Source organism: Macaca thibetana, chromosome 5, assembly GCF_024542745.1.
Source record: "Macaca thibetana thibetana isolate TM-01 chromosome 5, ASM2454274v1, whole genome shotgun sequence".
Classification (NCBI taxonomy): domain Eukaryota; kingdom Metazoa; phylum Chordata; class Mammalia; order Primates; family Cercopithecidae; genus Macaca; species Macaca thibetana.
This window is the reverse complement of record NC_065582.1, coordinates 130641931-130655623: the sequence shown is the minus strand read 5'-3', so window position 1 is coordinate 130655623 and position 13693 is coordinate 130641931. Positions and strand designations below refer to the sequence as shown.

General features: G+C 40.6%; 1 protein-coding gene across 1 annotated transcript in view; it reads right to left on the bottom strand.

Annotated features, from left to right (window-relative positions):
* The window catches only part of LOC126954443 (extracellular matrix organizing protein FRAS1-like), a 29478-nt gene that overhangs the window by 15080 nt on the left and 705 nt on the right, over positions 1 to 13693 (bottom strand). The window contains exons 2-5 of the mRNA XM_050789960.1: positions 11720 to 11909; positions 9483 to 9590; positions 8307 to 8466; positions 4438 to 4554 (exon numbers count right to left, since the gene is read on the bottom strand). Of these exons, the coding sequence (XP_050645917.1) occupies positions 4438 to 4554; positions 8307 to 8466; positions 9483 to 9590; positions 11720 to 11909 (575 nt within the window). The remainder of the gene's footprint in view (positions 1 to 4437; positions 4555 to 8306; positions 8467 to 9482; positions 9591 to 11719; positions 11910 to 13693) is intronic.

Genomic DNA, 13693 nt, shown 5'->3' with positions numbered 1-13693 from the left:
TTCCAACAGAGTCCATCTTCCCATTCCCTACTTTCTGTTGAAGGTACCCCAGTGGTAGATTTGAGAGGGTTGGGCTGTTGGAAGAACTTGGAGCCCTCATAACCCTGTTTCAACAGCTTTGAGATAACCATGAGCTGTATCACATGCTCATTTTCCTGACTCAGGGAAACAGATTTTTCTTGTTGATGCTGATATTACTAGAATCCATCATAGTGCCAGGCACATGAGAAAACATTATAGGAATAAATAATGAACATGAGATTATTTTATTATTTATAAGGTTAAAATATATGACAGGCCTCCCCAAAATAGTCACAATATGAGACACAATTATTTTGTATTAAGTCCAATTTCCCTGTATCAGTCTTGATTTTGTATGTGTGTTGTAATTCTATTGCATCCATATGGAGCCATATAGGGGATCCAAGGTTAGGCCTGGGGGAAAGTCACCCTGGGAATACTGGGGCATCTGCAAGTAATAATCTCCCTGATGTAAGGCAAGGACCCCCAACTCCGAAGCCTCAGTATCCTCAACAACATTCTTCCTCTGCCACCTCCCACATTTATGCCACACAGGGCCTGAGGACAGCATTGGTGTCCTCCTTGATCCCTTTAGCCAGTTTCAAGTCATTGTTCCTCTCTCCCTTTAAAAAATCCAGAACCTACCCTGGAGAAACTCTTCTTACACATGTGTACCAAGAGATATATATAAGAATTTCTTCTCTGGGAGGCCGAGACGGGCGGATAACAAGGTCAGGAGAACAAGACCATCCTGGCTAACCTGGTGAAACCCCGTCTCTACTAAAAAATCCAAAAAACTAGCCGGGCGTGGTGGCGGGCACCTATAGTCCCAGCTGCTCGGGAGGCTGAGGCAGGAGAATGGCGTGAACCCGAAAGGCAGAGCTTGCAGTGAGCTGAGATCTGGCCACTGCACTCCAGCCTGGGTGACAGAGCGAGACTCCGTCTCAAAAAAAAAAAAAAAAGAATTTTCTTTATAATAGAAAGTCAAAGGGAGTGGTTAAATACATCGTGGAATTTTCCTACAATGAACACCTTAATGCAGTGAGCAACAAACTACAGTTACATGAATCAATACAAATGAATCAACAAATGATTCACTGAGTTAAAAAAAAGAGTAGCAGAGAGAATTCACGCAGTATGAAACTTACATACAGTAGTTCCCTTCTCATCCATGGGTTTGCTTTCCTCAGTTTCAGTTACCCAAGGCCTACCATAGTCCAAAAACATTAAACAAAAAAATTCCAGAAATAAACAATTCATAAGTTTTAAATTATGCACCATTTTTACTAGCATGATGGAATCTTGTGCCTTTCTGCTCCATCCTGCCTGGAACATGAATCGTCCCTTTGTTCAGCATCTCCACATTGTATATGCTACCCACCTGTTAGTCACTTAGTAGCTGTCTTGGTTAGCAGACTGAAAAAACATTGCACATACAGTGTTTGCTATTATGTGTGGTTTCAGGCACCCACTGGGGCTCTTGGAATATATACTCCAATGATAAGGGGGGACTATTGTCTAGAGTTCAAAAACTTGCAAAACCATGTAGAAGTATACATGAGGTATAAACATAAACCAAACCAATGAATAATAAATACAAATATCAGGTTAATGGTGACCCTAGTAGGGAAGAGAGAGGGAGTATGATTGGGTAGGGGCATTGAGGGTATTGAAGGAGTACTGTAATGTTCTGTTCCTTGAGTTTCTTAAGGTGGGTGGTGGATCTGCTATATGATATATATATAGTCTTCTGAGTATCTGAAATATTGCATAATTTTTAAAAATTTAAATGAATTAAAATTCTCCAGCATATCCCATCAGATTATTTTCCCATTGTTCTCTCTTACTGCAGCCAACTACCATTTTTCTGGTCACCTTCCTTCCTTCATTTGGCTAACTATGGTGCTACCTGGCATTGTTACTGCCATGAATCTTTGGGACTTGAACATCCACTCAGATGAACTACCGACTACCCAAGACTCCCAGTTCCTTGACTCCCTCACCTCCAAACAGCTTGTTCACTACCCTGCTACAGCTACCTACTCTTCATAGTCCCATTATGCACCAGCGCCAAAAATCTCATTTCCAACACCTTGCTCTCTACCACCTTATGTCTTTCCAGCTCCTCTCTTCTTTTCCTCCTACTCCTTAATTGTTCAACCACACCAGGACCTCCCAACCACATTAGCAGAATGCACGGGAAAGGGAGCATGTGCACTCTCATGGTGGGAATGGACATACATAGTTACATGTTCACAAACACGCTGGAAGACAATTCGGCAGTTTCTTAAAAGTTAAACATACATCTGTCATATGATCCAGTCACTCCATTTTTAGGTATTTACATAAGAAAACAGAAAGCACATGTTTATATAAAGTTCATACATACAGGTTCATAGAAGCTTTATTTATCATAGCCCCAAACTGGACACAACTGAAATGTTCATCAGTTGATCACTGATAAACAAACTGTAGTACATCCATACCAGGAAGTACAACCCAGCAATGACAGGAACAATTACTGATACACCCAACACAGATGAGTCAAAATAATCATGGTGAGTGAGATGAGCCAGAGAGAGAGAATCCACACTGTATGATGTCATTTATAAAAAAACTCTAGAAAATGCAAACTCATCTATAGTGGCAGAAAACAGATCGTGGTTATCTGCAGAAAGGGAAGGGATGATGCGAGGGAGGAACTACAAAGGCGCACGAGGAATCTTTTTGGAAATGGATATGTTCCCTATCTTGTCACTATGTTGACTGTGGTGATACAAGTGTATACACAGGTAAGAATTTATTGAATTGTATAGTTTAAATATGTACAGTTTTATGTCGATAATATGACAATTTAAAGGCAGTTCCACACTGCCTGATCTGCGGCTAGCTGTAACCCTCTAGTATATTTACTCTTTTCCACTGTCTGAGATGGCCCTGTTTCTTTGCTCCTCTCTTCTCAAACCTCGACATTCTTCACTTTCAGCAGATGTAGGGCTTTTCATTTCACAGGGAGAATAGTTTCAATCAGATGTCCACGTTGTCATCCTTACCCTCCCAGTCTCCCAATTCTCCTCTCACCTGCTTCCATTGATTCTCTGCCTGCCTCTTCAGTGGATGAACTCTGTGCTTCCAGCTATGGCCAGCCCTTCCCTCATGCCCTGGATCTACTCCCCTGCTCTACTCAAGGACCTGGCTCTGCAAGCTTTCCCTCTATCCCCTGCATCATCACATTTCCCCTCAACTGGATTATTCCCACCAGCATACAAGTATCCCAAAATAAAGCAAATAAAACCTGCTGTTTATTTGACTCCTCATCTGTTTCGAGTTATTGCCCCTTTGCTCTGGCATCCTCTATAGAAACTCCGCAAGCACTGTTTATCCCTGCTGTCTCTACTTTCTCACCTCTCTCTCAAGCTCACCCCAATTAGGCTTGTATCCCCTTTGGTCCACCAAACCTGCTCTTGGCGGAGTCCACCAATGACCTCAGTACTGCCAAATCCAATAGCCAATTCTCAGTCTTTTATTTAAAAGCCACATATAGTCTTCTCTTAATGTTAATGTCAGATTCTGTCTTGGGCATTTTATCTCAGCAATATTTTCTCTATACTTTGCACAGCTCCTAGAAAGGTGACTCTAGACTATAAACTGCCTGAGAGCACAGATTACTTTCAATCCTCTGCTCTGGTGTAGTGCTATCACTTCAACACCTCAACCAGAGCAAAACACATGAGAACTGAATAAATATGAATGAATGAATGAATGAATATACAGCACAACACAGTCTCAGGTCTGAGGTGAATATGGGCTGATGTACGGTTGAGTATCATTATTCATGATTGTTATGCTCTATACAGTCTCCACAAACAATGAATTAGTGGATATTGAGCCATAGCTACTAGAAGAAATATAGGGTTAGGTTCCTATGAGCCTCTGTTCACAACATTTATATCAACCAATTAACATATAACCTTGTTTTATGTCTGTTTCTGTGTAAAGACCCCTTATTTAATATATATTGTTGATTCATTTATATCAAACTCATGGTTATCATAAGGCACATTACAACCTTCTGATGCTTAGAAATACTAGAAAGTACTTCAGCATTATACTTGGGAGCCATTCTAAATGTAGAAATCATCAACAAAAGGCACAAAAATGCAAAAACCATGGCACTAAATAGACAGTACACAGGACGCTTGTTTGTAGCATGAGAGCCACAACAAGAAGGCAGAGTATCACCAGCTGGGGATGTGTGTGTTAAGTGACTCAAATGTTTGGCCACTCTGCTGTGCATGTCCATGAATGACTATGAAAGCGCCATATTGATTTGGGGGTTACAAATAAATTTTAGTGAGTAGGAGAATTCACAAATAAGGAATCAACACATAACGAGGATTGACTATATTTTCCTACCTTTCCGGGGCATGTGCAGTGCAGGCCAAAGGCTTCTCTCTTGGGTCAACCCATGGCTGTGTGGGCTGCACTGTGCAAGGGATCAGGTAGATGGTGTACTCTCCCGAGTAGTCCTTCCTGGAAACATGCAGAGCAGACTGTGATCATAGGGAACAACTGATAGGTTGCTGGCTTACCCAGAAAGATATGGCCTTCACTAAACAGTTTTCAGGTGGTATTTGTGTCCAGCATCTAAGAACCTTACAAGTCTGCAAACACCATTTTTGGGAACTTGTCTCCAATTATCCTAACCTTCAGAGGTGTTAAATAGAGCTACTTTCAAGTATTCAGGTCCTTCTCATGAGGAAAGCTAAGAAAGGCACACTACATATGAAAACGTAGAAGGCTCAGGTGATGACAGAACAGAATTGGTCATTTCCTCTGGATTTCATGAGACTTGTTTGACAATTTCTGTTTAGTGTTTCTTGTTGACAGATACCCTATTCAATGCATTCCCAAATGGAAAAGCTTTCATTTCTGAAGACGTGACAGTGTCAGGTGCTACTGTGACACAGGAGGAAGCAAATGCCTCAGGATTCCAGGACACCACTCCAGAGCATATGGAAGCAGCACCCTGCAGAACGCCCCTGCACCCGTTTCACTCGCACTCAATTTGGAGGTTCCCCTTTCAAACTCTATAGCCTCATCCCTTTATAAAGTCGAAGAACAAGATCACTTCTCATTAGAGACCACTCATGGGGACTTGGGGACTTCCCTGTTTATGCGGGGCCCAGGATTCTCCAGTTCATGACTCTGTGAGCAGGAAGCCTTTGGACCTCTCTCCTACTTCTTCTCCCACACTTCTCACTGGGTGGCAGCTCCAGCCCTGTCAGGTGGCCTGGAAGGCAGCCAAGCATTCAGAAGCTTCAGGAACCTTCTTCAAGGGCCTTGGGAGTCTGTCATCCATTGAATGGAGAGAGCAGGGCTGTGAATCTTCATTATAACTGTTTGTGAGGGATCTGTGAACAGTTCTCATAAATACTGTGCTTGTTTTGACCATTTTGGGATACTTATCTATTTATTAGTAAAGTGACAGCAAAGATTTGGTTAAAAACAATAATAAAACTTTTATGTCACATTCTGGGGTCAGTGTAGTGGACTGGCACAGGCTGGAAACTGGGAACCAGTAGAACTTCAGCTTGCCTCTGCCATGGCTGTATGCTTTTAACAAACCATGCAGACTTTCAGGGAGTAAGCTCCTTCTACTCTTCTTTCTTTCTCTGCTGTTTACTCTCCTATTTTCTAAGCTCCTTCCTAATCTAAAAGTCTGTATGTCTGCAGTTTTCTATCAAATCTTGGATCAGCAGGAAATGAGACTTTGTATACCATATTTAAATTACATGGAAACTGACATCTATAATGTGGATAGTAATGCTTCATTAATACAAATATTCAAATAGGCAGAACAATCCATGCCTGGCCAGATCGTGTCTAGCTCTACTCAAACCCTGTAGTGGCTCTCCTTGCACTAGAGAGTAGAAGCCAGAGGCCGAACCCTGGTTTACAGGGCCCCACCCCGTGACCCTACCCTGACTTCTTACTTCTTTAGCATTATTGCCTATTACTCTCTTCCCTGCTCACTTCATGCCAACCATATGGGCATCCTTGTTCTCCAAGCATGCCCAAATGTTGCCATTTTAGGAACTTTACCAGGAACCCTGTTCTCCATGTTTCTGCATAGCCAACTCCCTCACCTCCTTCAAGTCTTTGCTCAAATAAGGTCTACTGGGAACATTCTAATTAAAATTATAATGTCTCTCCATTCCCGCTTCCCCTTACCCTGTTCCATACCTTTCATTTTCCCATAGTGCATATCACCTTCTGACATATGTTATACTTTGCTTATTGTGTGTACTGCTTTGTGTCTCCTTACTTTAAGTCCTATACTTAGGGATCTTTATTTTGTTTACCAATATATTCAAGGTACCTAGAACCTTCTCTGACACACAGTAAACATTCCATAAATACTTGTTGAACAAGCGAATGCAAGACAAATAGCATAGCCTCCCAAGCCTTCGGTCCTACTTTTCCCCATTCCTAAATACTACTTAGGTCCATTTCCTCACTATCCCTTCAAACATGCCAAACACAGTCTTAGGTACATATCTTTAATCCTGCAGCTCTTTTCATCTCCTTACTAGAATCTAAGCATTTCCCATATCACAACATGGACCATAAGTTGTCTCACCTCTTTCAGGAATCCTTATACAACTCCCCAGCCTTTGGCTCTCTCTTCCCTGAACTATGGTCTTCATATTACCCTGTATCTCGCACAGTGTGCTTAGCATGGAGTGCTTGGTGGGGTTCTTCATTTCGTCATTTATCTATGCATTTTATCTCTTCACCTCAAAGGTAAGCTGCTAAAAGGTGCTTGCTCAGAACCTACCACATGCTAAAACCTGTGGTTCTGGGGATTTAAGATGAATCATATGTGCCTTCTACTCTGGAGAAGCTCATAATCCAGTGAAAATCTGGGACCAGCAGATAGACCATCATAAGATAATGAGATGTGTTATAGCAGAAGCTGCAACAGAGTAGGAACCAGGAGGAGGGAGCTGCTAGTACTGTATGGGAAGTCAGGGAACCTGTCACAAAGGGGTCAGTATTTGAGCTGGGCTCGGTCTCAGAGGAGTTAGTTATACAAGGGGAAAAGAGGAAGAAGGCCTAAGGGAATTGCAAAAGCATGGAGGTATGGATGGGCTGGTGGGTTCAGGGATTGGTGAGATATTTAATGTGGCTAAAAGCCTGGGTTTGAGATAAAACTAGAGGGGAGGCTGGGCCTTGGATGCTGCAGAAGGAGAGTGGGCTTCATTCAAGTGGCAATGAAGATGTCAGCAGAGTACTTAAAGCAAGACAGTTTCCCTGTCTGTAAACTGGGACAAAGTACATGAAGCACAGTCCTTGAAGGTTATTATACATCGATTTCAAAAGAATCACTATACAACAAAAAATCTGATATAAGATCAAAAATTTTAAGTTAAGAAAAAATTTTTTTGAAAATGATTCTCAAGACAATTTGAAGTAAGATTTTAATGCTAAATATGGCTCTTACTCTCATTATCTACAAAATGGGGATAATATATTTATGATAGATTCCTGGTTGCCCACTTATCCTTTTTATAGTGGTTTTAATTTTGTTTTTTTTCCATTCTTCTCTTTTCTAAATGGGGGATATTTTACTATTTGTCAAATTCCTATTCTACCTCTATACTAGGTGTGTGAGAGGAATAAATCTTGTAAAGGACACATGGACTTAATCAGAGATACTATATTTTTTACAGGTTGTTGTAATTGAAATGAAATTTATTTATTCAATAAAGATTTTAGTTAGACACATTTCCTGACTTCCCTTCTAGGCAGGTGTTCCATGTGACTAAGTTCCCCACCATAGGATGTGGGTGGAAGTGATGTGTGCCCCTTCTGGTCTCACTCTTGGAATAAGTGTGAGCACTTCTTATTTATATATCAGAAGTTGATCTGAGCAAGATTTGTTTCTTTCTTTATTTGCTAGAGTGTCATTTCTTTTAATTAATTCATTAATTTTTTTTTTTAAGAGATAGGATCGCTTTCTGTTGCCCAGGCTGGAGTGCAGTGGCTATTTGCAGGTGCGATCATGGCTCACCGCAACTTCGCACTCCTGAGCTCCAGCGATCCTCCTGAGTAGCTGGGCTACCAGCTAGCACCACTACTCCCAGCTGAGGTTTATTCCTATCAATTCCCCTTTTAAAATAAAAGTATAGCCTTCAGATAAAAGCACTATTTCTCAAGCTCCTGAAAGAAATGGAAAACCACTCAGCTCTACCCATGGAGGACTCCATCACCGTATTTACCTGTTATAAGAGCTTGTGGCTCTCCAGAGTTGATGTGGAGAATCAAAAGTCTGAGCACTCCATAACAGCTGCAAGTCAAATTCAATTCCTCCTAGGTGGTCTGGAGTCAATATGAAAGATTTCACATCCGGGAGAGTGTGGTGCTCCATCACAAACTGTCCTATTTGAAGGGGAAACACATGCACTTATCGTACTTGTTGTAGAGCTTGAGTTTGATTGTACTTGTGGTAGAGCCCCACAAAAGCCTGAGAACTGAATTAATGTTCTTCTCTCAAACAACTAAGGTTAGCCCATTTTACCCCTTAGAATACATTCCACACTGGTGGGGATAGCATGGCATCTCACCCCAGCCCATTGTTCTACTTGTGATGGTCATCATAGTCATATGTATTTATTTATAAACAATAGGAATAATCCTTGTAGAAATGTGCTAATGAGTATATTCACAGTAATAGGGGTCTTTATGTGACAATGAACACTCAATATACATAGCTTTAAATTCTAACCAACATGTTTCTTGGAGGTAGAAAAGTCTCGTAGTTTATAAATAGAAATTTCAGCATCAGATAAAAGTCACATTTAGGGCCATTCAAGTCCTTGGTAGAAGAGGATAATTATAAACATCATTAAAAGGGTAAATGCTATCAGCAAGATACCTCCACTCTTCAAAACTGCACTGAAATAGTGTCGCGAATAAATAAAAGTAGGGGGAATATTTTAGATTGAAAGAAACTAAAGCAATATAACAGTCACAATGTAACATATGAATCATAACTGGAACTTCTTTCTTTTCATGTAAGCAGTTATAAAATAACAAATATAAAAATAAGTGGAAAAGATGTTTGTGGAACAATAAAGGAAATATGAATAGAGACTGGATATTACTGAATCAATGCTAAGTATCTTAGAAGTGATCATGATGTTGTGACTGTATAAGAGAATGTCCTTGTTCTTAGGAGATGTCAACTGAAGTATTTTGGGTAACTTGACACGAAGTCTGCAACGTGTTTCTGAATGGTGTGACAAAAAAAGGTATGTATGCGTGTATGTGCACATGGATGTATAGCAAAATGTTAATCATTGTTGACTGTTTTTTATTGTTCTATTCTTTCGACTTTCTGTATGTGTGAAATGTTTCTTAATAAAAAGTTGGGAAAAAAATGGCATTGATATTACCTCTGAATTTGGCATGGGTCTTGAATTCAATGACAAGACGGCCATCCTCTCGAATGTAGATTCTTATTATCTGAAGCCTTGCAGAGAGCACACTGTCTGTCTGGATTCCTGGGCAGGAAAGCAGAGAGAAAATGTTAGGGCATGGAAAATTCCTCCCTGACAGCAACCACGTATAAGTTATCCCAAGGACACCTCCAGGTAGAGCTGCATATTTATTTGAATGTAACAAGATAACATTTATATGTCTATAGAAACATATGCCAATTAAAATTGTATGACAGTTCATTTCACTTGGTTCTTTTTTTTTTTTCTTGTAACGGTTCCACAGTTCTCGAAATAGACTCTTCAAACCTGTAAATTCCACTTAGCCCAGATGCAGGGTTCAGCAAAAAAACGAATCTTAAAACTTCTTGCTATCAAACTTTATACCAGGGTATGGTTACAGCACATCTGCTTCCTACTATATTTTCTTTTCCTCACCAAGATACCTTTCTGGACTTAACAGAGGTATAAACAAAGTCCTGTTGGCTACATTTAGTACTCAAACCAAAGGAGAATTAAAGGCAAGCTTGTAGAAAGCCAGCATGACACAAGAAAGCTGTGGCTTTAATAAAGGAAACTGCAGTCATGGTCCCCAGTGAGTTCACAATGACCAAAACCAAAGGGTAACGTAAGGAGGAGAAACATGAAGTTGAACAAGACAAAACAAAAACAAGAGCTCAAGAGATTATCTGACCCAGAGTGGGAAAGCTGCCTGAAGTTATTTTCCCATGAGAAATACAAAGCAAAAACTGATTTGAGCCTAAGCCATTTCATAGAAGAAAGGACTACACTGCCAGCCCTCTGTATCTGATCTGTTCTACATCATGGATTCTGCATCTGTGGATTCACCCAACCTCAAATTAAAAATATTAGAATAAAAATGCATCTGCACTAAACATATACAGATTTGTTTTTCTTGTCATTATTTCCTAAACAATATAGTATATAGTTGTTTTATATATATAGTATACATATATAAAACAATATAGTATATAGTTGTTATACCTAAACAATATAGTGTAACTATTTATATAGCATATACATTGTATTAGGTGTTATAAGTAATCTAGAGATGATTTAGAGCATAAGGGAATATATGTATAGGTTATATGTAAATACTACACCATTTTATATGAGGGATTTGAGCGTCCTCAGATCTTGGTGTCTGCGGGAGGTCCTGGAACCAAACCCTAATAGATATGAATGATGACTGTACTTTCAATTAGTAGAGATGAAGCTTTCTCAAAAGAAAACTCTTGTATTTTTTTTTTTTTTAGTATGTTTGCCTCAGATAAAGCACATCACCCCTGGAGAGGAAAAGCACACCACCCCTGGAGGACGGGAGCAGTAGAATTTAGGGGAAATGGGTTTGGGGAAATAGGTTTGGGGTAGTGTGTGAAGTACAGGACACTAAAAATGAGAAAAAAAAACAAAACAAGAAAACCAAAAATAACCAAGAACCACTGGAGATAGTGGAGGAGAAAATTGGGGAGTTTTAAGGAGCATCTATGTGGAAGCAGTAGGAGGAGATGGGTGGGGAAACTGGGTGGGGGTGAGGTGTGGGCTCCCAGCTGAAGGGCTGCCTCCCACTTAGTTCTTGGGGGCTCCTTCCAGAAAGGACAGGAAGGGGGATGAGGCTGAGGGAAAGGTCATTTTGAACATTCAGCATCACAGCCCTTGACTTCAGAAGGTTAAAATTCCTTCTTTGGAGGATGCAATTAAAGAGCTGATGCTTTGCCAAATGAATAAATTGGGCTACTTGACATAAATATTTCAAGTGCTCTTGACACATTTTTCCATTTCCATGCATCTGATTTGAAGATCCTTTTGCTTTGTAAAAAACATGAACCACACCATTTTTCACTAGGAGAAAATGAAGATTATTTGGGTTATACTCCAAAAGAACACACACCCCTCTGAATCCCTCATGGGCAGTAGAGGACTCATCTGTCACTTGCTATCCTCTACTCTGGGACCTTAGCTATCTAGGCTGAGACCTTCCAGCATCAGGACAGAAGGACATCATTCTTTTCAGGAACCCCAGATCTTCACTTTCCAGACTTGAGGTGGCCCCACTTTGTCTATGGGATAACAGGATGAGAAAAGCAGCTACTGTTAAAAGTCACTACTCTTCTTTTAATCTTGCTTGAGTGAAGTCCTAACTAAAGGGATAGCTAAGGCGTCAATGGGCATACCTGTTCTCCAGAGAACAGTGTCATAGAAGAAAGAAAACTCCATCTCGGTGTGGTGCTCCAAGGAGGCCCAGCCCCTGGGGGCTGTCACATAGATGTAGGACACATACAGAGGCACATGCACTGTCAAGAAGGACTGAGCAGAGTCCCTCACCTGCCGAGGAAGCGGTAAGCACACAGAGTTATTTCTCCCCTGGTATGAAAAGGCACACTATCACCACATCTTGGTTCCACTTTCATTCACCCATGTAGTCACACTTATTCAATAATTATTAAGCAAGTGCCCATGATTGCAATTACTAATTTAAAAAAATAAAAGAAGTAATGGAATAGAAAGTGGCCAGAATGCTTCTTTAGACAGGGTCATGTGCAGAGGCTTCTCTAAGGAGGTGACATTTGAACAAAAATACTTTTGAAGTGGGAGAATGAGCTCTGTTCAGTTGCCAGAAGATTTGGCTGAAATTTTAGAATATCATATTTATTCCCAAGGATCAACCCAGTGGATGTGGGATCTACCATTCAGTACAAACTCCCTGTGTTGATTTGCCAGTGACCCGTAGGAGAGCCCAAGTCAACCATCATCAGGAAGATGCCCACATCCGGACGCCTGGGAGGAACCTGTGCCTAATTCAGGATGTTTTAGTGAGTGCTCTAATCTCCTGCTCCAGGAACAAAGGGCCCGAGCATTGAAATCATATCTAGGAAGCTCACCAATGGACAGCTCAGAGCTGCATGTACTTCAGTAATTTCCTGTCCCATGCAGTGCTTTGGAAAGAGTTTTGAAAAGGCAGCACATCACACTTCCAAGAGAACATTCCTTCTAAGGAGATTGTTTCCCTGCTTTTAATTTGGCCCGATCATTTTTATTTTACTACGTAATGAACAAAACTGGATGGAAAGGTAACAGAATGGTAGCAGAAGCTTTTATAGTGAAGATAGCTGTATATGTGTGTGTGAGTAGGGAGTTGGTTTACACATTTTAAAAATATTTTTATACTTTCTTCCATAAATATATATATTTATAACAAAAAAACTTAGTTTAAAACAATTTTATTTTATCATTGGCTAATTACTACAATATACTATGGGACTTATATTTTTCTTTTGTTTGAAAATACAGTATAGCCGGGCGCGGTGGCTCACGCCTGTAATCCCAGCACTTTGGGAGGCCGACACGGGCGGATCACGAGGTCAGGAGATCGAGACCATCCTGGCTAACACGGTGAAACCCCGTCTCTACTAAAAATACAAAAAATTAGCCGGGCGCGGTGGCGGGCGCCTGTAGTCCCAGCTACACGGGAGGCTGATGCAGGAGAATGGCGTGAACCCGGGGGGCGGAGCTTGCAGTGAGTGGAGATTGCGCCACTGCACTCCAACCTGGGTGACAGAGCGAGACTCCGTTTCAAAAAAAAAAAAAAAAAGAAAATACAGTATAAAGTGTTTCTATGGGTAATTAAGGAAAAAAAACCAAATGCTTTAATATTTTTCTAAAGTTTTTTTTTTAATATTCAAAGTTGTCAGGGATTTAAAATTTGATGTCAGCTTTCTCAAAAGACTCAACTAACTCCACACTCATTGAAAAATTCCACTTCGACATGCCTTACTTTGTTTGTTTTTCAAGAGATGGGATCTCTCTCTGTAGCCCAGGGTGGAGTGCAGCGACTCTATCATAGCTCACTGCAGCTTCAACTTCCTGGGCTCCAGTGTTCCTCCAGCCTCAGCCTCCCAAAGTGCTGAGACTACAGGTGTGAGTCACTGTTCCCGGCCCTTTTATTTCCTTTTTAAAGAAAATTTCCAGATTTTATTTGGACCTTGTACCATGTTCTGTCCCTTATACACAGGTTTTGCTAAATACACCTGCTCCAATCACACTATCGGAACTTCGATAAACTCTAGCTGATTGGCAAAATTAATTTTCCCTTGTTTGTTTTTGTTTATCCTCCTTTAGCCCTCATGATATTACTTACTAACCTTTAA